At 41.7% G+C, this 27,848-nt stretch overlaps 1 protein-coding gene across 3 annotated transcripts in view; it reads left to right on the top strand.

Annotated features, from left to right (window-relative positions):
* YEATS2 (YEATS domain containing 2) overlaps positions 1-27,848 on the top strand; it is a 100,505-nt gene that overhangs the window by 69,475 nt on the left and 3,182 nt on the right. For all 3 annotated transcript variants that reach the window (XM_046658411.1, XM_046658412.1, XM_046658410.1), the window contains 14 exons: positions 2,651-2,812; positions 4,517-4,701; positions 5,507-5,665; positions 8,725-8,901; positions 11,283-11,466; positions 15,778-15,906; positions 16,381-16,479; positions 20,062-20,164; positions 21,324-21,397; positions 23,028-23,107; positions 23,785-23,986; positions 25,653-25,879; positions 26,798-26,872; positions 27,666-27,739. In XM_046658411.1, coding sequence (XP_046514367.1) covers positions 2,651-2,812; positions 4,517-4,701; positions 5,507-5,665; positions 8,725-8,901; positions 11,283-11,466; positions 15,778-15,906; positions 16,381-16,479; positions 20,062-20,164; positions 21,324-21,397; positions 23,028-23,107; positions 23,785-23,986; positions 25,653-25,879; positions 26,798-26,872; positions 27,666-27,739 — 1,930 coding nt within the window. The remainder of the gene's footprint in view (positions 1-2,650; positions 2,813-4,516; positions 4,702-5,506; positions 5,666-8,724; positions 8,902-11,282; positions 11,467-15,777; positions 15,907-16,380; positions 16,480-20,061; positions 20,165-21,323; positions 21,398-23,027; positions 23,108-23,784; positions 23,987-25,652; positions 25,880-26,797; positions 26,873-27,665; positions 27,740-27,848) is intronic.

Raw genomic sequence — 27,848 nt, 5'->3', positions numbered from 1 at the left:
AGCCCCTTCTAAAACGTTCTTTGCTAGTGATCTTTTTTGGTGTTTGTTCTGTCTGGGAAATCTAGTAGGTTGATGCTATAAGGACTGTGTGAAAACGTGTTAATCTTTTTTGTGTAACATTTACATAGAGGTCTGTAAGTAGTTTGCTTTAAGTTTTCGTGCATGTATGTTTTAGGAAGAATAATAAAAATAGAGGATATTTCTTGATACTGCTTTTAGATCTGAAGAATAATTCTCATTTGTACTCATCTCCACTTTGGGTTGTATTTCAGGCTTAAAATCATGGTATGGTCACTTGCCAGCAGCATTTTGAGATGCTTGACTAACGCATTCTCTACCAAACAAAAGTTTAAACACCTTGAAGGTGTTTTAGGCCTTGATATGTCATTTCTGTGAGGGCATGAAAAAATATACCTAAGATATTAGATATTTACTAATTTTTGAAGGTCTTGATGAGTCTAAAGAATTGTTCAGTGAGTTAGAAGGATAGAAGGTAATGGGTGTCCAAAATAAAGATTTCAGAGGTGATGAATTGCTGGTGATGACAGAGTTCATTTGTGGTGTTGAAAATGAGTGCTTGAGATGGATTGATCTTCTAAACTCCAAGAAATGATCTTGGAGTTTAGAAGATCAAGCAGCTGAAAAGCCAGAGGGTTAATACGTCATCTACAGGGGCATCACCAAGAATGACAGTCTTTAGCCTAGAGAGCAAGGCTATGAGTCAGGAGTCACTCTTTCGCAAATGAGGGGAGACGACTGGGAGTTCAGTAAATGAGAGCAGAAAAGAGAGGGATAAGATGGGATGGCCAAGCATGAGCCTCGCAGGAGCCTGGATTTTTTTTTTTTTCTGGAGTGAGGTATGATAATGGTCTGAAAGCCAAACTGGAGAGCAAAAAGGCTCCTCTCTGGTCACGGCTCTAAGAAATTGAAGTGAGATGACAAACAGCCCTAGCTAAAGGGGCTGCTGGGGAAGTCATATCTTCAGAGGACTGACAGGTTTAATTACCACAAAAAGTGATAATGTTCAAAGAGGCTGAGGTTCTAGAGGTATGATGACCACAGCAGGGATTCTGGGGAGTATGATGAAGGAGTGTGGGAAGGAGGAAGGGAGGAGGAGATTGGTTCAGATCAGGAACTCTGAGCAATGTGAAGATGGGACTCCGGGTGTGCATGGCCGACCAGAGAGGTTTGTGCTTTTGGCATGGCTGAGATGCACAATGCACAGTGTGTAAGAGGAGGTTGGTTCTGGTAAATGGAGAGGGATGGCACTCAGTTTTAACGTTAATCCCTCATATTTGGGGCAGCTTCCAGGGTTCCTGCTTCCCAAAGCTTTGCACAGTGAGGTAGTAACAGGAGGACTAGTCCAGCGGGCCGGAAGGGCTGTGAGAGTCCTTTCCCTGTGGTGACTCGTGGTTCTACAGGTTCCCTGTCATGGAGACTTGAATTCAAAGTAACTGTAGAAAATGCCATGTGTAAGACTCATGTTTAGAGGTTTTAAGCCGTGTGCATCAAGAAGTAAATTCTAAGGGGTTAGTGAAAGCTCTTTGACGTAGGTGAAACTTTAAAAAGAGGAATTATAGAGGCCAGCCCCGTGGCTGAGTGGTTAAGTTCGTGCCCTCCACTTTGTCACCCCAGGGTTTCACCAGTTCGGATCCTGGGCGCAGACATGGCACTGCTTATCAGGCCAAGCTGAGGTGGCGTCCCACATGCCACAACTAGAGGCATTCACAACTAGAATAGATAACTATGTACTTGCGGGCTTTGGGGAGAAGAAAAAAAAGAGGAAGATTGGCAACAGATGTTAGCTCAGGGCCAGGTTTTTAAAAAAAAAAAAGAGGAATTATAGTTTCATAGTATATGTGCCAGTTGTTGACCATAGCATTTTTTAGCTATTAGAAAGTGAGGGAGGCGGCCGAGTGGTTAAGTTCACGCGCTCCGCTTCAGCAGCCCAGGGTTTCACCGGTTCCAATCCTGGGCACCAACATGGCACCATTCATCAGGCCATACTTAGGTGGCGTCCCACATGCCACAACTAGAAGGACCCACAACTAAAATATACAACTATGTGCCAGGGGGATTTGGGGAGAAAAAGCAGAAAGGAAAAAAAAAGAAGAAGAAGATTGGCAACAGTTGTTAGCTCAGGTGCCAATATTTAAAAAAAAAAGAAAAAAGAAAGTGAGGGAGGCTAGAAGTCTTGTTTCAAATCAGGTTCATCCATTACTAGAAATTGACTAAAGGGGCTTTAAACAAATGGGGAAAATTTGTCTTCATCCACAGATAGGGTGATTATTTCATTGATCGTATGAAGCCCAGTACTTTGAGAGTAAAAAGAGTCGCTGTTATAGGTGTAAACTGAAACTGTTCTGGGCAGACTGGGACATAAGGTCACCCTATTTATATACAGATAGAATTTCCCTTATAGTTTATAGTAGACTTTTCTAGTATGTAAATTATTTTTTAATTAGCAAGGTATTTAAGAATATCAGTCTTTAAAGTATTGTACATCTAGGAAACAAACTGTAGAGTTTACTGTTTGTTAGTGTTTTTTACTAAGTATTTTATTACTCTGTTTTAATTTTGGGCATAGGATTGCCCTCAGTTCCAATGTATCTTACTGTTTTTCCTCTTACTTTTTTCTTTACCATTTTAGTAATGGCAACGTTGCAGCTACCAGCCACTAATTTGGCCAACTTGGCAAACTTGCCTCCTGGCACTAAACTCTACCTTACCACAAACAGCAAGAACCCCTCCGGAAAAGGAAAACTGCTGCTGATCCCTCAAGGAGCCATCCTGCGCGCCACCAACAGTGCTAGTTAGTCCACCATTAAGTCATTGGGTTCTTGGGTCTCTGGGTATGTTCATCTCCTCCACCAGAGGGGCAGTTCTTAGCTGTTTTGGGAAGTATTTCCATAATTCTATTTGTCTTTTTTGCCCAAATGGATTTTAAACATATACATAATTTAACTAGGTGTGGGTATACAGTCTTAGGAGGTGACACTTATTTTGGGTTTATCTACTCCGAGTTTGGGATCAGGAACAAATTATCTACCCAGAGTTTGGGATCAGGACAAATTACAGTGGAGAGGTATGGCTGCTGAGCCTGTGTTGGGAGAAAAGTGTCTATATGAACTGTAAATGAAGAAGAATTCTTCGTTTCAATGGTATCTGAAAACCAGTGGCACCTGGAGAGAAGGTAGTTGGAGCCACTTTTATTTTGATGGGGATAGGAATAGGATTGAAATCAAGGGCTCTGCCTGCCATTATTTAGATGTGTATCCTGAGTTTGCCAGGTTTGGAGACGGAAAGAGAAATACAGGCTCATCCTTAGTGTTTAAGTCACAGCCCCAAGGAAATGAGGTGGTTTACCTAGACTTATATGAACTTTGCTTTGACATGTAGAGAAAAACAACTTGGATAGTGTTGAAAAGGAAAGGGTAAAAGGCATTATTTCCCTCTGAATCAGAAGTAATAATTTGTATAGCAGTCAGGTTGGTTAGAAGTTAGCCACTCTTGGTGCTGGCCCGGTGGCGCAGCCATTAAGTGCACATGTTCCACTTCGGTGGCCCGGGTCTCGCCGGTTCAGATCCCAGGTGCAGACATGGACCATTTGGCAAGCCATGCTGTGGTAGGCATCCCACATATAAAGTAGAGGAAGATGGGCACGAATGTTAGCTCAGGGCCAGTCTTCCTCAGCAAAAAGGAGGATTGGCAGCAGATGTTAGCTCAGGGCTAATCTTCCTCAAAAAAAAAAGAAAAGAAAAGTTAGCCACTCTTGCCAAAATGCAGTGTTTAAGCTCATCACCATTTTGTTTACTGATTATAATGAGTGATTTCCACACTCTCACGCCGGTATTTTTTCCTCATACCTAAGCAATGGTCTACCAAAAAGTAACTATGTAGGAAAAGGATAATGTAAGTATTCCAAAATTCATCCAAAGAGCTACTTAGATTTTCGTTTATATGTATTATGTCACCGAAGGGGAAATAAAAAGGGTTTGAAGGCTTTAAAGTAGAATTTGAAAAGCAGAAAAGAATGGGGCCCTGGAGTCTTTAAACTATGAGGAGAGTCTTAATTTTTTCCAAGGCAGAGGGAGACAGAAGAAGAGAACTATAAAATTACACTAAATTTCAGCAGTTTCACTGAAATCATATCAGATGCCAAAAGGTGTGGAAGCATTTCTCTGAGCACAGAGCAGTGGTTAGAAAATGTCAGCCTCACTCTCTTGATCTCCCACAACTAAGTCAAAACACCTGTCAGAGATAAGTTCTTCATCATGTTCAGAGCTGAACTAGTCAACTGTCACTCAGTTGACAGTAAATAAATTTCAGTCTTCAGCTCTGGGACGTTCTCCTCACTCTTATTGCGGAAGACGTATTTTAGCAAAAAGGAGGAGGAAGACAGGGAAGGGAAGGGATGGTGCTGTACAGGAAACATCTCTCTGGGCTCCTCTGTTTTTTCTGGTAAGCCTTTTCTTAATACTTTTTATGATACTGCTGTCATTCTTCATGTTTTCAGACCTCCAGTCTGGCTCAGCTGCCGGTAGTGGTGGAGGAGGAGGCGGCGGTGGTGGCGGTGGCGGTGGCAGTGGCAGCAGTGGAGGAGGAGGAGGAGGAACGGGAGGAGCCCAAAGCCCCGCCGGCCCTGGGGGGCTGTCCCAGCACCTGACCTACACCTCGTACATCCTCAAGCAGACTCCTCAGGTCTGGTCATTTGTGACTGGTATCTTTTAAACTATTTAGTTATTTAAAAACTGCCTTTAATTTCAGTGGATTTACCTGTCCACCTCTGGAATTGGGGATCAGTACTAACATTTTAGCCATGTTATAAATCTGTCTTCTTTGGGGCTTGTTTTGAAGAAGAGCAAAGAGAGGCTCAGAAAGACTTGAGTAACTTACCCACGATCTCTCTGCTCAGCTAGTGGTAGAGTTTGGATTTAAACCCACATCTCTCTGGTTTAAGAAAGACTAAAAGAAAGATTTTTGCTATGCTACTGCCTCCCAAATCCATGAGGTAATGAATAATATTAATGTACCGTTGAAAATTGTCTCTTAGAAAAGAGTAACCAGGGAGATAGTATCAAGTTATGGTATTTGGAGTTAGGTTGGATTTAAGATTAGGAGCAGGTTTCTGCCTTCTTTCCCCTTTCGCTAAGTCTTGGCTCCCCTCTAAGGAGGGTCATGGAATTTAGGTTCCAGACGTTCTTATTGAGAAGGATGCATAGTTATCAGTCTGAATGATTAAATCCAGCTTTGAGGACTAGATTGTAAAACCTGAGCTTCCAGCAGTCGGCTCTGTAACTACTCTGCGAAGTTTGAGAAGTAGGGCTAAGTGTTGGTAGTGACACTGAGAGCAGAGCTCTTCTTTTCAGTGATTTTGACTGAGTTGCAGAATTGAAGGGGAGCATTGTAGCTTGCAACATGGGACCTTGTCATTTAAAGGATCAGAGCAAGCCATTTGAACTTAACAAATTACTGATTAAATTATTGGTCTTTGTTTCTAACTTAGGGCACCTTTTTAGTTGGCCAGCCGTCACCCCAGACATCTGGAAAACAGCTGACTACTGGCTCAGTGGTCCAGGGAACACTGGGAGTCAGCACATCTTCTGCACAAGGACAGCAAACATTAAAAGTCATCTCTGGACAAAAAACTACTTTGTTTACCCAGGTAAATGCACACTCACCTGTGTCCCTGCCAAATACATGGTTATGGTGGTTATGGCATTTATTTAAATGTTTACAGCTTATCTCTTGCCACAAAGAAATTATGGTTACATAAGAAAACAAACAATAAAGTATAGACAAATAAGAATAAAATCTTGAGATTTGGGAAAATAGAATGAGAAGATAATGCCAGAGAGTTATTTAGATATGCAAACAGTAATGTCCTGTATAGTTAATAAAATTAGCCAAAGCAAAATGAGAAGCAATGAGCAGTTATAAAATTCACACTATTTGTGATAGGAAAAGAAAATAACCACATAATATTTCGTAAGAAGAAACAAAGGTTTTCTTGCCCCTTCACTCTAAAATTTCTCTGGTGGGGCTTCGTATAGGAGATTCTGAATGGTGTAATAGGTGATTTCAGCCACAGTATCCGTATAGTAAGTAAATGCTGCATGGGGCTTGGTGCATGTTTTCACAGCGTTCTTTAGTATAAGCCATAGAATAATGACAGGGAGTTTTAACTGGGCGAGGGGTTTTATAATCATCTGCAGGAGAATCTATAGCTAGATCTCAAAAACTTAACCAAATGAAGCAAACAAGGTACACAAGGATGTAGACAGTATGATACCATTTCTTAAAAAGAATGCATTTTCTATGACTGTGTGTAGATCAGCAGTTCTGAAAGCGTGGACTGGATATTGGATTTTTGTCAAATGTTTTTTCCGTGTCTATTGAGAGGATCATATGATTTTTCTTTTTTATTTTGTTAATATGTTAACATTGATTTTTCACATGTTAAGCCAACCTTGTATTCCTGGTAAACCCCTCTTGGTTGTGATATGTTATCCTCTTTTAATATATTGTTGGGTTTAATTTAGTAGATTTTGTTTAGAATTTTTGCAAGGGACCATTGGTGCGTAGTTTTCTTTGTAATTTTTGTTGGGTTTTGGGATCAGAGTTATGCTGGCCTCGTAAGATGAGTTGGAAACTTTTCTTTCCTATTCACTTTTTGGGGAAGAGTTTATGTAGAATTGGTATTATTTCTTCCTTAACTGTTTAGAATACACCAGTGAAGCCTTAATGACCTGGAGTTTTCCTAATTGAGAAGATTTTTATCTTCAATTTCAATTTTTTTAATAGATACAGGACTATTCAGTTTATTTATTTTGTCTCAAAGGGAGCTTTTGTAGTTTATATCTTTAAGGGAGTTTGTCCATTTCATCCAAGCAGTTGAATTTATTGGCATAAAGTTGTTCATAATTTTCTCTTATCCTTTTAATGTCTGTAGAATCCTTAGTCATGTCCCCTTTTTCATTCTTCATTTTGGTAATTATGTATCTTCTCTTTCTTGATCAGTCTAGCTAGAAGTTTATTGATTTTATTGATCTTTTCAGATTACCAGCATTTGGTTTCCTTGAGTACTAATTTCCCTTTGGTCAGATGCTCTTAGCTGTTTCAAACAGATATGAGGCCCCCAGATTCTTTAGGCAGTTCTTTAAAATCTTAGCTGATTTCTTCTTACCTGCTTATGTTGCAGCCAGTGCAGTGACTTTGTCCCTGTTCTCCCTCAGGTGAGACAGTTACTGCTGCCGTTTATTAAGGTGTAGTTTACATAAAGTAATGTGCAGATCATTAGTGTACTGCTCAGTGAGTTTTGACAGGTGTGTGTACTCATGCAAGCACTATCCCAAACAAGATAGAGAACATTTCCATCACTCTAAAACATACCCTCATTTCCGTTTCCAGTTTTTTTCTATCACTATTTTTCTGTTTCTGTCACTGTACATTAGATTAGCTTTCATCTATTCTTTGAAGTTCATATCAATAAAATTATGTGGTATGTACTCTTATATCTGGCTTCTATTGTCCAGCGTAATGTTTTTGAGATTTACCCATATGTGTATCAGTAGTTTATTCTTTTTTATTCTTGAGTAGTATTTTGTTACATGACTATTTTATTGATGGACGTTTGGATTATTTCCAGTTTTTGACTTACGAAGATACTATTGTGAACATTCTTATATAGATGTTTGGTACAATAGAATAACTAGGTCATAAGGTAAGTATATGTTTATAAGAAACTGACAAATGGTTTTGCAAAGTGATTGTACCATTTGACTGCCATAAGTCATGTGCAGTATCTCATTGCGGATTGAATTAGCATAAGACTCCAATGCAAATTATGCCATGGCTACTACTTATGGACTCTAGTCATGGCTCCTCTGGTTACTAGCTGTGTGACCTTGGAAAAGTTACTGAGCTTAATCTCTTCATCTATAAAACGGAACTAAAATCTACTCTATAAAGTTGATGAAAAGATTAAGTGACTTAAGGTATGTTTAGATGCTTTCTGCCATTCCTGGCACCTAGCCCTCAGAGACTGACAAATGGTATCTATTTGTGGGGTACATTAATTTTGGGCACTAAGCAATCATTTAGACCAGGAGTCAGCAAACTAAGACCAAGGCTTTCTGTTTTTATAAATGACGTTTTATTGGAACCCAGCCACACCCATTTCTTGCTATAACTGTAGAGTTCGGTTGCAACAGAGCCCATATGGCCTGTAGAGCTGAAAATGCTTCCTCACACCATTTACGGAAAAAGTTTGCCGAGCCTTGATTTAGACCACTAAAACTAGTTTGTTGAGTGGTTCTCTGGTATTGAAATGCTAAGCCTGTACTAGCCTAGAGCACTGTTAACTTACCCACTTAAATCTGGCCCTTCTTGGTTAGGTTTTCATGTTTAAAGATTATTTGTATCTTTAAGAGCACTTTGGACTCAATTATTTTGATAACAAGCGGCATGTCTTTGGAGACACTGCTGCCAAATAGTGACTTGCAAATGCATTCATTTGCTTCTCCATTAGGGGTAAAGGAACATTTGTAGGTGAAAGGCAGAAACTGGGGAGCTTGTTGGAAAGGTGCACTAACACCTCATATAGCTTTGATTAGCAAGACTTTCTTAGACGTGCTCTAATTCTTGAGGCATATGTAGGTAAGGAATAGATCGTGCCTGTTGACCAGGGCAACATTATTACTTCAACTCATTTTGTTTCTGCAGGCAGCCCCTGGGGGACAGGCGTCTCTGATGAAAATATCTGATAGCACATTGAAGTCTGTGCCAGCCACGTCACAGCTCTCAAAGCCTGGAACCACGATGCTGAGGGTAGCAGGAGGGGTTATCACAACTGCTACTTCCCCAGCTGTGGCCCTCTCAGCAAATGGTCCTGCACCACAGGTGAGGATTAGCACGACAGTAGAAAATCACGGTGAAATGTAAAAGTAGTAAAAACGTAAAGAAGATATATTCCACAGGTATACCAGTAGGCCTTATGTCTCCCTTGTAAAAAATTGAAATGTAATTCACATACCATACAATTCACCATTTTAAAATGTACAATTCACTGCTTTTTGTTATATTCTCAAGGTTTTGCAACCATCACCAGTATCTAATTCTGGAACATGTTTTAACCCACTCCAAAAAGAAACTCTGTACCCAATAGCAGCCACTCCCCATTCCCTGCTGCCCCCAGTCCTAGGCAACCACTAATCTACTTACTTTCTTGTGTCTGGCTTCTTTTGATTAGCATAGCGTTTTCAAGGCTCTTCCATGTTGTAGTATGTATCAGTACTTCCTTCCTTTTGATGCTGAATAGTAGTCAGTTTTATGGATACATCACATTTTGTTTATCCGTTCATTAGTTGATGGACATTTGGGTTGTTTCTACCTTTTGACTATAATGAATAATGCTGCTATGAACATTTATGTACAAGTTTTTGTATAATTGTATGTTTTCATTTCTTTTGTCTTTTTACCGTATGGAATAGGAATTGCTGGATTGTATAGTAACTACATTTAACTTTTTTTTTAAAGATTTTGTTTTTCCTTTTTCTCCCCAAAGCCCCCGGTACATAGTTGTATATTCTTAATTGTGGGTCCTTCTAGTTGTGGCATGTGGATGCCACTTCAGCACGGCTTAAGGAGCGGCACCATGTCTGCGCCCAGGATCCAAACCAACAAAACCCTGGGCCGCCAAAGCAGAGTGCATGAACTTAACCACTCAGCCACAGGGCCAGCCCCTACATTTAACATTTTAAGGAACTGCCAAACTATTTTCCCAAGTGGCTGCACCATTTTAGAGTCCCACTAGCAACGTATGGGGGTTTCAGTTTTTCCACATCCTTGCTAACACTTGTTCTTGTCCATTTTTTTTTTGTTATAGCCAATCTAGTGGGTGTGAAGTGATATCTTCTGGTTTTGACTTGCATTTCCCTGATAGCTAATGATATTGAGCATATTTTCATGTACTTATTGTCCATATCTGTATCTTTTTTGGGGAAATGTCTGTTCAGATCCTTTGCCCATTGTTTATTTGGGTTATTTGTCTTTTTGTTTTTCAGTTATAGGAGTTGTTTATATATTTTAGGTACACGTCTCTTGTCAGATTTGCAAAAGTTTTCTCCCACTCTATGAGCTGTCTTTGCACTTTCTTGATGGTATCCTTTGAGTCACAAAACTTTTTAATTTTGATGAAGTCCAACGTACCTGTTTTTCTTTGATGCTTATGATTTTGGTGTCACAGCTAAGGAACCTTTGCCTAATCCAAAGTCACAAAATTTAAGCCTTTGTTTTCTTCTAAGAGCTTTATAGTTTTAGCTCTTACATTTAGATCTTTGATCCATTTTGAGTTAGTTTTTGCATATGGTGTGAGGTAGGGGCCAAAATTCATTCTTTTGTTGTAGATATCCAGTTGACCCAGCAACATTTATTGAAAAGCCTGCTTCCCCTTTACTTGTCCAGCACCCCAAGGGCTTTTATAGTCTGATTTTGCTTACTTCTCAGACTTCATCCCCTGCAGCTACTGCTTCTCCTCACGTGCCTGTTCACACCACTCTGCTGTTCCTCAAATGTGCCATGTTCTTTCATGCCTCTCCGACTGTCTCTTCTCTGTCTTCTGCCAAGAAACACTCTTTCATTTCCCCCTTTGCCTGTCGTGAATCTTGAAGATTTCCCTAAAGTGCCATATTTTTCCGTGAAGCTTTTTCCAGTACTCTCACCACCCCACCCCGAGGCAGTAGGAGGTTTCCTCCCAGCTGTGATGGTGCTTTGTACCTGTGCCTGCTGTAGTATTCCTCACGGTGTGGTGACCCTCTCTTCCTTGAGGGCTTCTGTCTCTGGGCCCTAGCATTTAACACTGTGCCTGTCGTGTAGTAGATGTTTGTTGAATGAATGTGACAAACTTTAAAACACTATAGTGAGTTTTTAATAAAGCACCTTTTATTCCATTTTTACGTTCTGACATTATGTCCTCCTACTTTTTGGTGTTGAAATGCCCTTTTATAAAGTGATAGAATAGGTGGTGAATGTTTTTTAATGTGGTAACCCTATGATACCTCCTTGTTTTAAAATTTAAAAATTTTTCTGCTCCATGAAATCCAAAAGTGTAGGAACTGCCGAACTAGAGAGACAATCTTTTAAAATGGCATGACATTTAATAGGTAGGTAATAATAACTAATAGACAATATTTATTGAGTATACTACATGGCAGTCACTGTTCTAAGTAAGTTACACTGCTTTCTTGTTAATTTCTATTATTTCTGGCCATGTGGATGAGCAGTCAGAAGGAGCAGTTCCCAGTTCATCATCTACAATAGGTTCTGTAATGAAAACTTCTGGGCAGCAACAAGTGTGTGTGAGCCAGGCCACCATGGGAACCTGCAAAACTACCACCCCCTCTGTCATCAGTGCCACATCCTTGGTGTCCACACCAAACCCTATCTCTGGAAAAGCCACAGTATCAGGTCAGTTGTATTATAATGATACTATTTCTCTCTTCCTTCTTTGAGCTAGAATATTTTTGGAAGGTCTTAAATAATATTTTGTATGTTAAGTTGTTAAAAATAATAAACTCAGCAACATTTTTCATATAGCTTCTGTTTAGATAAATTATTCTTTCTTTCTTTTTTTTTTTTTCTTGGTGAGGAAGATTATCCTGAGCTAACATCTGTGCCAGTCTTCCTCCATTTTATATGTGGGACACCACCACAGCATGGCTTGATGAGCAGTGTATAGGTTAGTGCCCTGGATCCGAACCTGTGAACCACAGGCTGCCGAAGTGGAGCATGCGCACTTAACCACTGCGCCACCAAGCTGGCCCTAGACAAATTATTCTTATTTAAAATCTATGTATATTTTTAAGTCTGAGATGGTTCCATGGATTGAATAATAATTTTTAAGTGATGTAATAAAACCTTAGCCGTCTGGAACTTTTGACTATTTTAGCTGCTTTTATAATGTAACTTTATGGAGAACGGAGAGTTTGCTCTCCTTAAAGTAGCAATTTTTCTTTTTAAATCATCAGTTTTGAATGGAACTCACTATAAAATATCGTATATCTCTTTGCTTTAATAAACCAAATATATAAAATATAAATTAGCCTTGATGACTCCAAGTCCTGATCTTTGGCATTAGTTATTATATTGGGCAGCGTTAGAGTGACACATCTGAGGTCTGGTGAGATGTATGAGATCTTTGTGCCCACGCTAAATGGCCCAGGAAAGTGTGCCTTTTACTTTGGGTAACAAATCCTACAGCTAGATTGCCTCAATTAAAATAACTTTCTTTAGTTTTCTTGGCTGTAAAATGAGGTTGATAATATGTACATCATAAAGTTGAGAGGATTAAATGAGTGAATATATAAATGCTTAGAATACTGTCTGACATGGAGTAGACATTATATAGATAATTGCTGCCTTATCAGTCTTAGTGTTGTTAGTCCACATTCCCTTAACTGCAATTCTAAAATCCAAAGAGCCATGAAAACCAAAGTTGTTTTTTTCATAACTAATTTTAGGGCAAAATCTGACCTCCATTGACAGGCTATTCATACAACTTAATATGAATATTCATGTTTTGCTGCTGAAATACTAATGTTTCTGATTACATCGTGCTGTCCCAGATGCTGGGGGGCTGATAGGATGTACAGCGCTGCTTTTCAAATTTGGAAGATCAGTTCTGTTTTTCTACAGTCCAGTACAGATACTTTTGTAAAATACAATAAAAATGTTGCAGGAATGTCAAGCTGTTATAGAAGTTTCTGAATACTCTTAATTTCTGTATGTATTGCCATGTTGCAGTTGATAACAGTTGACTAGCTGGCACTGATGACACAGAAAAAGCTGAGTATCACCAATATATACACACACATAAATATAGATAAACACGCACACACACTCACACCTTTGGATAAAAGTTTGTGGATATTGTTGTTCTTTTTGTTGTTATTATTGCCACTACATTTCATACATGACTCCAAACCAAGCCCCTGTATCTCGTTTGCTTTTTGGATAGAGACCAGAAGATCAAGGCTGGTCTGTTTTTCCCGTGACTTCCATCTCCAGTTAGGACTGGAGTAGAAATTGTAGAAAGGAATGCCCTTCTCTTTTCTGATTAAGTTTTTAACATGCAGTAAATGATGTCTCTGCTTTAAGTTCTGGTTTCCTAGGATGCTGCTCATGAAACTTTCCGTGTAATGTTTTCACAAAAGAATCAAACTGTTTCCTGACTATTAATTTTTTTGCATGTGTATATACTCTTTTTTTTATTGAGGTATAACTTAATTTTTAAATTATTTTTTTAGTTAAATTCAGTTTTGGATAGGGTCGCCATTGTGACTGGAGCAGAGTGAGCAAGGGAGAGAAGAATACTTGGAGACAAGGTCAGAGTGATGGGGGCCAAATCCTATAGGGTCTTTGTAGGTCGTTGTGAGAACTCTGACTTTTAGTCCAAGGGAAGCCACTGGAGGGTTTTAAGCTACGGAGTAACATGATCTGTCTTACCTTTGAACAGGATCACTGGCTGCAGCATTTAGACTAAACTCTGGGGCACAAGGTGGAAGCAGGGAACAGGTCAAGAAGTAGACACTAAGAAAGAAAATTCGATGATGTATCAGGGAACTCTGGCAACATCAGACTAAAAGGAGTTCCAGAAAGAAAACAGAAAATGGTGGGAAGGAGATGGTCCAAGAAATGAAACAATTGATCCCAGAGTTGAAGGGCACCAACTTCCAGGTTGAAAAGGCACAGTGTCCAGCGGAGTGAATGAAAGATGACTCACATGGAGACGTAATTTGTTCCTGAAATCAGAAGACCGGGGACAAAGAGAAGATCTTAAAAGCTGTCAGAGAGGAAAAAAAATAGAAAAGTTCAGAAACTACATTATCATTGAGCTTCTCAGTAGCCATGCAGGAAGCTGGAATATTACTTTTCAAAATTCTAGAGGAAAATTACTTTCAGCCTAGAATTCTCTAGTCAGCCAGATCATTACTGAGTGTGAGCGTAGAAATATTTTCTGACAGGCAAAGTTTCAAATGTATTTTCTCCGCACCCTGACTCAAGACATTGCTAAAATATGTGTTTTACCAGAGTGAAGAGGTGTAGACTTAAGAAGAAGAAAACAGGATCCAGCATAGAGGGAAGGCAGAGGGAGTTCCCAGGGTAACGGTGAAGGACGTTCCCAGGATGCGAGCTTTGCAGCAGGCCTAGAATCGACAGTCCAAAGTGAGCGGATCAGAGAGCTCCAGGAAGGATAGCTCTTAGAAGAAATGCAGCTATAAATTATTTAGGAGATTTGACTGTGGAGAATTGTATTAAGGGGTGGTTTATTTCGTTTTTGAAGGAGGCAAGCAGACTTAGTAAGACGCTGAAAGAGAACTAAGCAAATGGAAAAGGAGGTAATTATTAACTCCAGAAAATAAAATGGAATCCAGTACCATGGTATTCTTTGGATCACTGGAGTCACTACTCTCTGGAGTATGGGGAGGAGAGGCTCTAAGTGCCTTACAGTGCTTGCGTACCCTAAGAGTAAGTCAGCATGTAACATCAAAATGTTGCATCAAAATGAGTCAAGGCCTACAATATGCACATTCTTTTTAAATACTGATAAATATTTAAAGAAAGGACCAAAAGGGTTAAAAGTGCGGGCTCCTGGGGAACTAGGTGAGCATAGGGAGGTGGGGCAAAGAAAGGCTATTTTTGGTTATAAGCCTTGTAGCACTTTCTTACTTTTCAACTGATAGGCATGTAATATTTTGATAAAAATAAGCATTTGAAAAATATGAAAATAATCACGTCATTGTGGTACTCTCTGAGCGCACATCTCAGTGAATACTTAGACTTCTACTGATTTAACACTCATCTATACCAAAGAAAGATTTTGTTGTTTATTCACGGCTTTGTTCTAGAAAGTGTTTAAGATTATTCACTTCCTTAACTTAAACCAACTGCTTTCCAGTGCCTAAAGGATGCGGTTTTTAAGTAGTTGTCATGTTATAACATGTGTTGTGTCTTGTGTGCTGTCTCACAATAAATGTCCTTTGTCATTTTTCATGGCCTTCTGAATGCCTGGAATGGTTTTGTAGTGAAAATGAGAATATGGAAATTTCCTTTAAAGATAAATGGGAGATGACCCTGTCTAAAATAAGTAGAGGATATCTGATGTTTGAAAAATAAGGGCTGCACAGAGATAGGAAATTATAAGGCATGGCAAGTAGACAGATTAAGTATTAGATATATAGGGACAGTGCAAAGGAGATACAGATAAATTGCGACCAAATTAAAATGGACTATGAATGCTTTGAAACTAATTTGGGAAACATTCTCTAGGTAGTCGGGAACCAGAGAAGGTTTTTAAGTGGGAAAATGACAATTATCCAAATCAGAATATGAAATTTTATATCCAGTTTGTACATATCACAGCTACGAAACAAATTGTCATAGTTCTTTTCCATGTTTACTGTTTTCTATCTCAAAATGTTAATACTGGTTGTCTTTGCAGTAGGACTTTGGGTGACTTTTTCTCTTTTCTTTTAGTTCTCCTTTTCCAAAAATTTCTGTATTTATGACTGGAGTAAAAATAAATCATTATTGTCACATCATTGTTTCATTGTGAAATCTACCACATCCATTGCCTCATGCTTCCAGCTCTTTGTTTATTAAAAGGGTAGATGTCTTAAAGCTTCCTCCTGTGGAATTTTCAACTGAGTGCTAAAAAGGGCAGGAAATGTAAGGAAGCATCTGATCTTCAGCTCAGCCTTGTCTTCCAACTTATTTTAGGATTGTTAAAGATTCACTCCAGCCAATCCAATCCCCAGCAGGCAGTCCTGACGATCCCCAGCCAGCTCAAACCCCTCAGTGTGAATACGTCGGGAGGCGTGCAGACTATACTGATGCCTGTGAATAAAGGTAAGTCCTTCAGCCATGGGTTGTGGTTGTCTCCGGGTCTGTCTTGTGGGGACAGTCCGTATTCTGTCAGTTGGTGACTGCTCCTCCCTTGTGCAGCCTGCCTGTCAGCTATCGCAGTGTCCCTGCACCTTGAACTCAGAGCACTGACTCTAGGACTGAAAGTAAAGCCCAGACGGGCCATTGGCTTCTAAATGCTGCCCATTTCTGAAGTGGGGTAGAAGGGGAACGTTTTTAGCATTTGTGAGAGTTCAGGTTCATTGGATTGATATTTTCTTAGTTTAGTAACAAGCCCCCGCTAGTAGTGAACAGCCCACCTCATCAAATCTCTGTTAAAAAAGCACCGTACCATTTCTCTTCTACTGGAATTGTTTCTGTGCTTTTAGTTTAAAATGGGCTATCCCCTGGGAGTTAGATCATCCTTGTTAAAATAATTTCTATATTTCTTATATCCTCCCCTCCTTGTTTGCCTGTTAGTGGTTCAGTCATTTTCTGCCAGCAAATCCCCTACCATTCTGCCTGTTGCTGCCCCGACACCAGTCGTCCCCAGCTCTGCTCCAGCAACTGTTACAAAAGGTACGTGGTGTCTCATGGTATTTTTGCCCAGAAGTTTTATGCAAGACATTGCTGTAATCTGAGTCCCTTGAATTTTCAGCATCTGTGAATCAGTCACTTCAAAAATATGTCAAGTGTTTCTATAGTAGACTTGACGTTGAGGGAAATGCAGAGATTTCTGCCCTCCAAGAAGTTATAATCAGATTGAAGAGAGTTTCAGTAGACAGCAAGCAATGATTGACCAGTGCTAGATAAGTGATCTGGAAAATGCTTGCTGAAATCCTTCCATCTGGGGTGTCTGGTCAGGGTTGGTGGGCTGCGGACGGGGAGAGGACTTTGTATGGGACGTGGCTTATAACCTGGGCTTTAAAAGGGGGAAGCATCTTTAGCTGTGGAGAGGTCAAGGGACATGCTGCATTAAGGGGACAGTAGAGACAAGGCCTCAGGGCTTATTTGGGGGAGTAGACCAGTTAGAGGGACTCACTTGAGATGGATAGTGGTGCTAAAGGAGCTTTAGATAGAGCCAGACTTTGACAAGCTGGCAGTGGGGACATTTCTGACTATTGAGTAGACTGAGATAGTGCGGTGGTTGAGAGCAACACATTTGACCTCTGTAACATCTACAGTAATGATAGGGGTTGGTATTGCTACCAGTGAAATTAGCAAGGTCACTCCTACAGAAATTAAATGTTAACAACCTACTAAACATTTCTGAGAGAAATTAAAAAGAACTAAATAAATGGAAGGATATGCCATTATAGATATAGTAAATTACAAATTATTGTACATATAATAAATTATGTTAATTTACTGAAAGACCTGATATTATCAATTCTTCCCCAAAAAATGACATACAGATTCGATACAGCTCCAATCAGAATCCCTTTTTGTTGTTTTTGTGTGTGTGGAAATTGACGAGCTAAGTCTAAAATGTGTATGGAAATGCAAAGCCCTAGAATAGCCGAAACAGTCTTGAGAGTGAAAGCGGGGACTTGGGCCACCAGGTATACTCTAAAGCTGCAGAATTGAGGTGTGCTGTTGCTTCAAGAATAGACAGAATAACGGGCAGAAGAGAGAGCCCAGAAATAGATTCACACGTATGTGGTCACCTGATTTATGACAAACTCAGTAGGTTGTTCTTTTCAAGAAGTAGTGCTGGGTTAATTGGATATATCCATTTGGGAAAACACTGAACCTTGGCCCCTGCCTTACTTACACCAGAAACAAAAGTTAATTTGAGTTGGATCATAGACCTAAATGTGAAAGGTAAAACGATAAAGCCTCCAGAAGAGAATATGAGGATATTTTCATGACCTTGGGCAAAGATATTTTGTAGATAGAACACACAAGAAAACTAGCCATAAAAAAAAAGCAAATTGATGAATTGGACTTTATTACCACTGCCTCACTTCATCAGAGGCACAAAATTAAGAGTGAAAGTCAAGCCACATACTTGAAGATACTTGCAGTAGATACATCTAACAAAAGAGTCATATCCAAAATATACACAGACCTTCTAAAAATCAGGCTGACCCAGTGGTGTAGTGGTTAAGCTCGTGTGCTCTGCTTCAGCGGCCCCAGTTCACGGATCCTGGGCATAGACCTGCACACTGCTCATTAAACCATGCTGTGATGGCATCCCATATACAAAACAGAGGAAGATTGGCTCAGATGTTAGCCCAGCGACAATCTTTCTCACTAAAAAAAAAAAAAATCAATATGAAAAAGACTGACACTGATTTTTTTTTTTTTAAAGAGCAAAAAATGTGAACAGGTACTTCACAGAAGAGGATATCTAAATACCTCTTAAGGATATGAAAAATTGTTCAACCTCATTAGTCATCAAAGAAATGCAAATTAAAACCATAGTGAGATACTGTTGTATCACCAAAATTAAAGGGACTGGTAGTGCCAAGTGGTGGCAAGGATGTGAAGCAGCTGGGACTTGAATACACTGCTGGTGGGGCTGTAAATTGAAACAGTCGCTTTGGAAAGCAGTTTGGCAGTTTCTAATAAAGTTAACATGCATCTGCCTTATGTTCCAGCAAATACACTTTTAGGAGATGCATGCATGTGTCCACCAAAAGACATATACAAGAATGTCCATTGTTTTATTTATTTATTTAGTGAGGAAGATTATCCCTGAGCTAACATCTGTGCCAGTCTTCCTCTACTTTGTATGTAGAGGAGGAAGCCACAGCATGGCTGATGAGTAGTGTAGGTCCGCATCCAGATCTGAACCCACAAACCTGGGCTGCCGAAGCAGAGCACACCGAACTTAACCACTAGGCCACGGGGCCAGCCCTGCATCGTTATTTTTAATAGCTAAAAAGATGCTGACACAGAAGAGTAAGTACACTGTGAGTCCAGTTATATGAAATTCCAAGTGGACAAAAGGTGGTTATCTTTGACAGGGAGGAACTGCAAAAAGTGTAAGGGAGCCTGGTTGAGTACTGGAAATACTCTGTATCTTGATTGGATGGTGGGTACATAGGTAGGTATATGCATAGATGAAATTTACTAAACTGTACACTTAATATTTGTGCATTTTCTGCAAGTTATGCATCAGTAAAAAGGGGGGAAGGATATACTAGTGGATCTCATTTGTAGACCCTTGTTATATAGGAAACTACTGAAGGATGTTGAGGAGGAAAATGACACTATAAAGGTCCTTGGGAAATTGTCTGGTTCTGATGTACAAGATGGTTTGTAAGGAGAAAGATTGAAGGGAGGGAAGCTGATGCAGAAATGGTACATGTGTGGTCAGGGTTTTTGGTCAAAGAAAACTGGAAGTAAAGGAAGACACATGCACCTGAGACATTGCTGTCTTCCGTCAGTAGCTTTGGTCATACAGTCATGCACTGCATGAGGACGTTTCAGTCAGTGACGGACCATGTATACCACGGAGGTCCCATAAGATTAGGACCATAGAGCGTAGATGTGTAGTAGACTATACCATCTAGAATTGTGCAGGTGCACTCTATTGTGTTTGTACAATGGTGAAATTGCCTAACAACGCAGTCCTCGGCTGTTGTTAGCCCTGTCGTTAAGCGACACATGACTGTTATAAGCCTAACGTGATTAGTATGGATATTTCCAAGCACAGTGGATCTGATTTTTGCTATCTGCTTTGTGTCTCAGAACACTAAGATAATGCTGGAAGGTGACAAACTTAGCTGGAGACATGATATCCTTAGAACAAGCCAGCATTGTATTTTAATGTGGCGTTATTCAAGGCTGTGTGTGTGTGTGTGTGTGTGTGTGTGAGAGAGAGAGAGAGAGAGACAGAGAGACAGAGAGACAGAGAGAGAGATCTCACATAGCAGTGTGGTTGGCCCTTTAAGAAATATCTAAAAAGTCATTTTATTGCCCCGCCTTGTCATGAGCTTGGCGTTGCTCCTCCTGAGACCCAGGCTAACAGTTCTTCCCTTGTCTGCTGGTCCTGTGATGGTAGGCACCATCTCAGTCCCTGGCTGTGTCCCGCGGCAGCTGGTGTGGCAGTTTCCTCACTGAGTTTCAGTGGAAGCGCTTTTGTTTCTGCCTGCACGTGTCCTTCCATCCTTGAACGCTGACAGCTCTTTCTTTGTTGCTCTTCCCTTGTAGTGAAGACTGAACCAGAAACACCTGGGCCGACCTGCCCCTCTCAGGAGGGGCAGACAGCAGTGAAAACAGAAGAAAGTTCTGAGCTGGGAAACTATGTCATTAAGTAATTATTTCAGTCTTTCCTTGGGGGATTCTGCTTTCAGGTTTTTATGGTACTTTTTAAAAGCGATTCCTGTGACAGCTGCATCTCTGTAGAGGTGTGTGTCTAGAGTTAAGCCCCTCGATGGGTGGAGACCTTCTGTCCGGGTGTAGTGAGCACGTATTGCCACTTGACAGCAGCTCACGAGTCTTCATTTAGCACGGTGACGTGACCTGGGACAGCTCTTGATCTGTCGCTCAGAAGTGCAGGTAGAATCACACGTCTCCCTCCAACTGGGCTCGCCAACACGGACTTTCTGTGCTGAATCCTTGGGGGTAGAATTTCTCGTAATGTCATTACTCAGATGTATGTACATTTGGTGTCTGAGTCTCCACGTACCTGCCTGATCTTAAACAGCTTCCTTTTCGTGGGCCGTGCAAACTCATGCTTTTTTCTGAAAAAGACTTGGTGAGATTTTCTAATTTCCAAATTGGGAACACGCCTCTGACTATGTATTTTGAAGTATCTGAAACTGCCGGGGACAATAGAAACCTAGCTACTTCCACGTGATAGGTGATGGGATGAACTGTAACAACCCTGACGTGGGCATTTGTGTGATAGAATTTTCTGCTCTAGTGGCACTCACGCTGCAGAAAGATTATGTGGCTATTTAATTTAAAAATACAGATAAAATTGGGCCGGCCCCGTCGCTGAGTGGGTAAGTTTGGGCAATCCGCTGTGGCGGCCCAGGGTTTTGCCAGTTCGGATCCTGGGTGTGGACATGGCACCACTCATCGGGCCATGCTGGGGCAGCATCCCACATGCCACAACTAGAAGGACCCACAGTTAAAAATAGACAACTATGTGCTGGGGGTTTTTGGGGAGAAAAAAGAAAAATGAAATCTTTAAAAAAAATAAATAAAAATATAGATAAAATGTGATGTTTGCATTATTTGCCATTCTTGGCATCTCATCTATTTATTTAGTCTTGACTTTTTCTTTTTGAGCATAGAATGCTCTTGGTTTATAAAGAAGGCTGTCTATGGAGGGAAAGACATCCGATATAACTAGTTCAAGTGGTAATTCCCTTGGAAAGGGGGAGTATGTACATAAACTCATGTGTGTATACATATGGCTAGAAACTGCTACATGTATTTACTACTTTATTTTCTTTTATCCTCAGGATTGACCATTTAGAAACTATTCAGCAACTCTTAACAGCAGTAGTTAAGAAGATTCCATTAATCACTGCAAAAAGTAAGACAATTATACTGAAAATATGGATCCTTTTTTTAAGCTATTGAGTCAACTGAATTCACGTGGTATTGTAAATTAATACTGATGTGATAGTTATCTTAAGAAGCTTTAGCTACAGCTCATTTGCAGTGTTTTAGAATTCATCATATCTTGGACAACCAGTCAGTCTTTTACTGTTTTCACTGTGTCTGATCTGTAGAAGGAATTTTTTACATTTATTATTTTATGTAAATATAAATCTATATATAACTAAAACTGCGTTAGTTTCTAATGTTTATTAATAAGGAAAGGAATTAGTATTTGCCTACTTGTTACGTGCAGGCTCATTACATTTACTGTCTCATTTAATCATCTCCCATGGGATGGGTGGTATCATCTCCATTTTACAGATGAGAAAACCGGGGGTAAGCAAGGTTAAGTAAACTTAGTCAACATCGCTAGCTCTGGGTGGTGAGGCAGATACAAACCCAGTTCTCTTTGATTCCAAAGCCAGTAATCTTTCATCTGACACTCATTGCTCACTTTGTAGAAATGCAGGATTATCAAGACCTCCAGCAGTGAAGTCTGCTCTGTCCCTGCCCATTGTTAGCAAGACTGAGTGGTCTGCTTCTCAGCCCCCATTGATCTGACAGAATCGACAGCCCTTCCTGAGGGCCAGGCAGCCTGGGGTCCTGAGGTGTATGCTCTTGGGCAGGGGCACCATGAGCAGCTGGAGAGAAGGGATGCGGCAGGTTGTCATTTCGAGCTCATGGAATGCGAAAGTGACAGGCCAGCCACAGACTTCCCTGCTCACTTTTTGTCCAGCTCTTAGAGCAAACAAATTTCCTTTTTTTTTCTTGGTTGAAGTTCAAGGGGTTATTTCGAGGTAATTTGAAGTAAACTTTCAGTAACATTTTCCTAGCCCAGCAGAAAAAAATGCAAAATTTTGATATAAATAGAGAATAAGAGAGCTGGGAGGCAGTTCAGAGACCATCTTTCCTAACAGTCTCCTTTGAAAGATGAGAAAACTGACGCCCAGAGAGGGGATGTGGATTGCCCAAGGCCACTTAGTGAGCCAATGGCAAGGCCAGGGCTGGGTCTCAGGTCTGCTGCTCCCACTCCGAGTGGGGTGCCAGTTCCACTTAGTCGAGTAGGTACCACCTACCATGAAGCTTGCCCTACCAAAGTCGATGATTGCCCACGGAGGGGCATTTTGAGTACACACAAATGGGATGCCTTCTGTTTTCTGTTATGCTGCCTCTGAACTTGCCCAGGAACGAGCATATATCCAGTAAAGAGGTCTGAAGAAACTTTTGGACATGCCTCCAGCAAATAAGATTTGATTTAAATCAGGGCCATCCCGGTGGCAGAGTGGTTAAGTTTGCATGCTCCACTTTGGCAGCCCGGGGTTTGCTGATTTGGATCCTAGGCGCAGGCCTGTACACCGCTTATCAAGCCGTGCTGTGGCAGGCATCCCACATACAAAGTAGAGGAAGATGGACGCGGATGCTAGCTCAGGGTCAGTCTTCCTCAGCAAAAAGAGGAGGATCGGCAGCAGATGTTAGCTCAGGGCTAATCTTCCTCAAAAAAAAAAGATTTTATTTAAGTCATAACAACTTTATTCAGAGGTTGCTGGATATGTGCTTTCTAGGTGAAGATGCCAGCTGTTTTTCTGCAAAGTCTGTGGAGCAGTATTACGGCTGGAACATTGGAAAAAGGAGAGCGGCTGAGGTAATCCCAATGTCTGCCTATTTAACATGCCAACTGCCACCCAAGAGCCTGGGGGGAGAAGGAACCAGAACCCACATGCATCCTGGCTGCCTCCACAAACCTTGTCATATGAAACAATGACACTTGCAGCATATTTTGTTAAATATTTGATCGTAGAATTTTTTTTCTCACTTAAAAATATCTCATTCTTCAAAGACCTGTAGCTAGCCTTTGAGAGGTCTACTTTCCTTCCTGCATTGCTAAAAGTTTCTAAAAATTTTTTATGAATTTCAGTATATTAAAATGAAATCAAGTATTTATTCAGTACTTAACGTGGCAGCTACTATGCCAGACAGTGGGGTGTAAGAGGAAAGAGCATGTACGAAGCCGTGCTTGGAAAGCTGCAAGAATGTCAGTGTGATGGACTTGGGGAAAGTTGGGGAAGGAGGGAAAGTGGGGGGAACATAGGTTGAGACCAGGTGAAAACATTATAGGCCAAACCTAGGAGTTTCAGTTTAATTTTATAAGCATTAGGTGGAAGTTCTTTTACTTTTTTTTAAGCTGAGGAGTAATCATTTCCTTAGGAAAAAATGATTCTAACAAGTGAAGTTAGCATGGTTGTTTACAACTGGGTGATTTGTTTGAACACGCTCCTAAGTGAAAGAATTTTGTTATGGTTCAAAACTTTTTTTTTTAAGTGGCAAAGAGCAATGACAATGCGAAAAGTCTTACAAGAAATACTGGAGAAGAACCCAAGATTTCACCACCTGACTCCCCTCAAAACCAAGCACATTGCTCACTGGTGTCGCTGCCACGGCTACACCCCGCCGGATCCCGAGAGCCTGAGGAGTGATGGGGACTCCATCGAGGATGTGCTGACCCAGATCGACAGCGAGCCAGGTAAGCCGTCAGCGAGCCAGGTAAGCCGTCGGCGGACTCGCGGAACCTCGTCGGCAGCCTGAGAGCTGGTTCCATGGAACACACTCACATCTCTTCGGCCTCTGTGGTGTTCGGGCCGCTTCAACCCCAGCCGTTTTCAGTGCTCTCTCCTTCAGCTGAGGTGACAGGACCGAGGACTCCAAGAGTTGCCTTGGAGAACAGAGCCTTTGCTCACCTCTGGCCATGTGTCCTTCCTCCCTCCCCCCAGTACAATCCCTGCAGAACTGTTTGTGCCCAAGTGTCCCCAGTGTTGTGCCCCAGCCAGGAACATTCCAGCCCATGCCATACAGCAGGCACACGCTGTGTGTTCAGGCGTCCCCCTCCTCAGCACCATTTGTTCTTTGAAGACTCTCCTGATCTACTTCCTCTCCTCCAGGTGGAAGTGACTTCTTCCCTTGTGACCTTACAGCCCTGATAAACGAGACTGCAGTCTCCTTGGAGACGGGGATGCCGTCTTCTCTGGTGCTGTGTCTCTAACCTCACTAGGAGGTGCACTGCCCAGTGTTGGAGGCACGACCTAGACAAATCGTAGTGTTGCAGATGAAATGAATTGTTTTATATTAAAGACACAAACAGCTGTGCTGTATGGGGCGGGGGATGGGGCATAAAGGATGTGTGTGGAGAAGAATATTTTGAGTTTTCACCTTAAAGAATAAGGAGGGTTGTTTTCTCCTCCCAACCTCATTTCTGTAGGAAAACAGAAGCCCCACCTCCCAGGCTGAGGGAACTGGGAGCCCAGGGATGGTGTGAGGGTCCTTTCAGACTGAGCGCAGGTCCCATTTTCTCCGTGAAGCTTTCCTGAGAGCCCTAATGCAGGGTGACCTCTCCTTTCTCTGGCCTCTGGTGGCACCTAACATCAGAATCTTGAGGGTTGGTGGGATTTACATGTCTAAGCTCTTTGAGAGCAGAGACCGTGTTGGTTATTCCGTGCTTCACTGGTGCTCTACGTGAAGCACGATACTGTACATGTACTAGGCTTTCTGTTGACATCACTGATTAGTTTCTGAGCGCCCAGTCAGTAAAACAGAAGCAGCCAGGAGCTGGATGCTCTGCCACCGCCCTGCCTGGGGCCCTAATGCCTGTCTTGTACCTGGTCTGGACCTCACTCATCCATAAAGTGAAGGGGATGCGCTAGAAGATTCCTAGAGCCCTGCTGCCTTTACAGTTCTGATCCTCTTTGTCAGGCTTTGTATAAATCAACGTATGAAAGGCTGATGCACAGTGTTTACTGAAATGTTAACAGTTCTTACCTCTGAGCAGTGAGCATGCGAGTGATTGTTATTGTCTTCACTGTGCATTTCTAAGTTTCCCGAATTTAAAATATGAAAACAATCAGTTTAATATTTTGGGGTTGGGAGGATGGCCTAGTTTTGGGCAGCAGAAGTCAGAATGATGTTCTGTCATTTTGTCTGAGATTGCGGTTACATCACATCTATCTTAACACGAGATGTCTGTCTGCCTCATGAATTACCATTTCTCATGACTATAGAGCCATAGAATTTTAGAACCAGAAAGAAGGTCAGCTCCCTTGATACTTACTGAGCCTCAGACTGTTGGCCTTATGGAGATGGAAAGTCCTTTTCTTTCGTCACCACAGCTGTCCTAAGACTGCTTACCTCTCATTTAGAGTGCCCGTCGTCATTCTCCTCTGCTGACAGCCTCTGCCGCAAACTGGAGGACCTGCAACAGTTTCAGAAAAGAGAGCCGGAGAACGAGGAAGAGGTGGATATCCTCAACCTCTCGGAGCCGTTCAAGATAAACGTCAAGAAAGAGCAGGAAGAGAAACAGGAAGAGATGAAATTCTACCTGCCACCAACACCAGGGTCTGAATTCATTGGGGACATCACACAGAAGGTAGGTGCTGTGGCCTGTGATGTTGCTAGATCACAAGCCAGGTGCGAGGTGCTGAGACGGCCAGCCTTATAAACTGACACCAGACTCTCCTGGTGAAGTACATCTGTGATTTACGTCTGCCTGTACATCGAGATACGCTCTCTGGGCCACCCCTCTGCCCACGGCAGGGCCCTTGGGCAAGAAAATTAGTGACCTGTGAAAAGATTGCTTCTTGAACATGGAATTGAAGCCAAGGCAGCTAGATACAGGCAGTTTTTCATTTCATCTCCTTTCTTCTCATTTGTGTCAGTGGCAGCACCTTTCCCTCATGAGGCACGTCCTCATGTTTCCAAGTTATGCTTCCGCGTGTGAGCTTTCCCTGATGTGTGTCTAGCTCCCGAGTGCCGTGCCTGGGGCAGGTGCGCCACACTGCCCTGTGCTACGGGAGAGTCAGTTACCCACAGGATGGAACTCAGCAGCTCTTCGGTGTCGCCACCTGCACAGCTGCTGAGACCCGGAGGGAAAGACAGCGTTTCTGTTCATTTCCAGGAGAAAAACACGGGGCAAGACGCAGCTCCAAGTGCATCCTCATCAGCTTCTGCAAATAGGGCCTTAGAGTCAATAGGGCTTTCCAACTTGTTAAACCCACTGTGAGAATTCGTGGCAAATCCCGACAGTGTTCTCCAATGAAACAGATTTAGGTATAAAAGCAGGGTTTTAATAGCATTTGTAATAATCACTCAGAAACGTGGAGAAAGAGCATATCATATACTTTCAGTGGTTATATTCTGTGTTCCTTCCCTGCGAGTTTTATCCAGAACAGTTGTAGAGTTATCTTCCAGTGGGCATCTCTCTGGATATCAGAGAAGTCTGCTTGTTTGGAGAGAAGCTGTTTTTAATATAGAAATAGGAACAAGTGGTTTTCTTCTGCCTTTCCAGATTGGGATCACCCTGCAGCCCGTGGCGCTTCACAAGAACGTGTATGCGTCGGTGGTGGAGGACATGATTTTAAAGGTGGGTGTCTGCTGGCAGCAGAGGGTCCATGAGCCACCCTAGAGGCTAAAGCCCTCAGGGGCTGGCCCAGCAGGACAGTCTGATCCCAGGCTCTTGTGAGTAAGGGACAAGGACAGAAGTGGAACTGAGATGACAGGTTTTAAGATTTCTCATCTTATTCAGGCTTAAAGTTTTCTCGTTTTTTTCTTCTGATTTTTAAATGAACTAAACTCGTTCCTCTGAGTGTTGAAGCATCTGCAGTAAAAATTTCTGTGCTGAAGTCACTCTGATGATATTTTTTAGTGCCATTTCAAGTGCTTTTTAAGAAGTCTGAGGTGACAGTCAGTGCTCTCATTGCTTGAGGAGGTGACAGAAGCAAAGCTTTACTCCACATGTCACAACAACAACAGAGAAACAGCCACAGCCGTCCCATCCCTGGAAGGGGGATGACAAAACTATTTTCCTTACCCAGCCTGAGCCCAGCTCACAGTCCCTTTCCTGGGGGATCCTCTCCAGTAGCAGCGAGACCTGACGAATAACCCTCCCCTGTTTTCCTTTAAAACAATGTCTGATTAATGAAAATTACCCCCATTCGTAATTTCTTAGAATCATGGCCTCTATCATTGTAACCTATTATTCGTGGTCCATTATTCGGACCTTTAATTTTTCCTTAAGGACTTTTGTACCCAAGCATCAGTTGTATCCATAGATAGAACTGTTTCGAAAGTTTAGGGTGTGGGATGGGGTCAGGTGCATCCCTCCTTGTCAGCGAGCAGATGGCCATTTCTGAGAGTGACAGCGTCTTCTGTCGCAGGCCACGGAGCAGCTGGTGAACGACATCCTGAGACAGGCTTTGGCAGTTGGCTACCAGACAGCATCTCACAACAGGTACCGTTACCTCTTTAGTCGGTGATGTCCGGCTTACAGATATTTCCTGACAGTTTGGTTGCCCATCAGGATGTTTTAGGTTTGCATCAATGCAGTAGGAGATGGAGGT

This window comes from Equus quagga, chromosome 4, assembly GCF_021613505.1.
Source record: "Equus quagga isolate Etosha38 chromosome 4, UCLA_HA_Equagga_1.0, whole genome shotgun sequence".
Classification (NCBI taxonomy): Eukaryota; Metazoa; Chordata; class Mammalia; order Perissodactyla; family Equidae; genus Equus; species Equus quagga.
The sequence above is the reverse complement of the archived record's forward strand: the minus strand, read 5'-3'. Positions and strand labels throughout refer to the sequence as shown.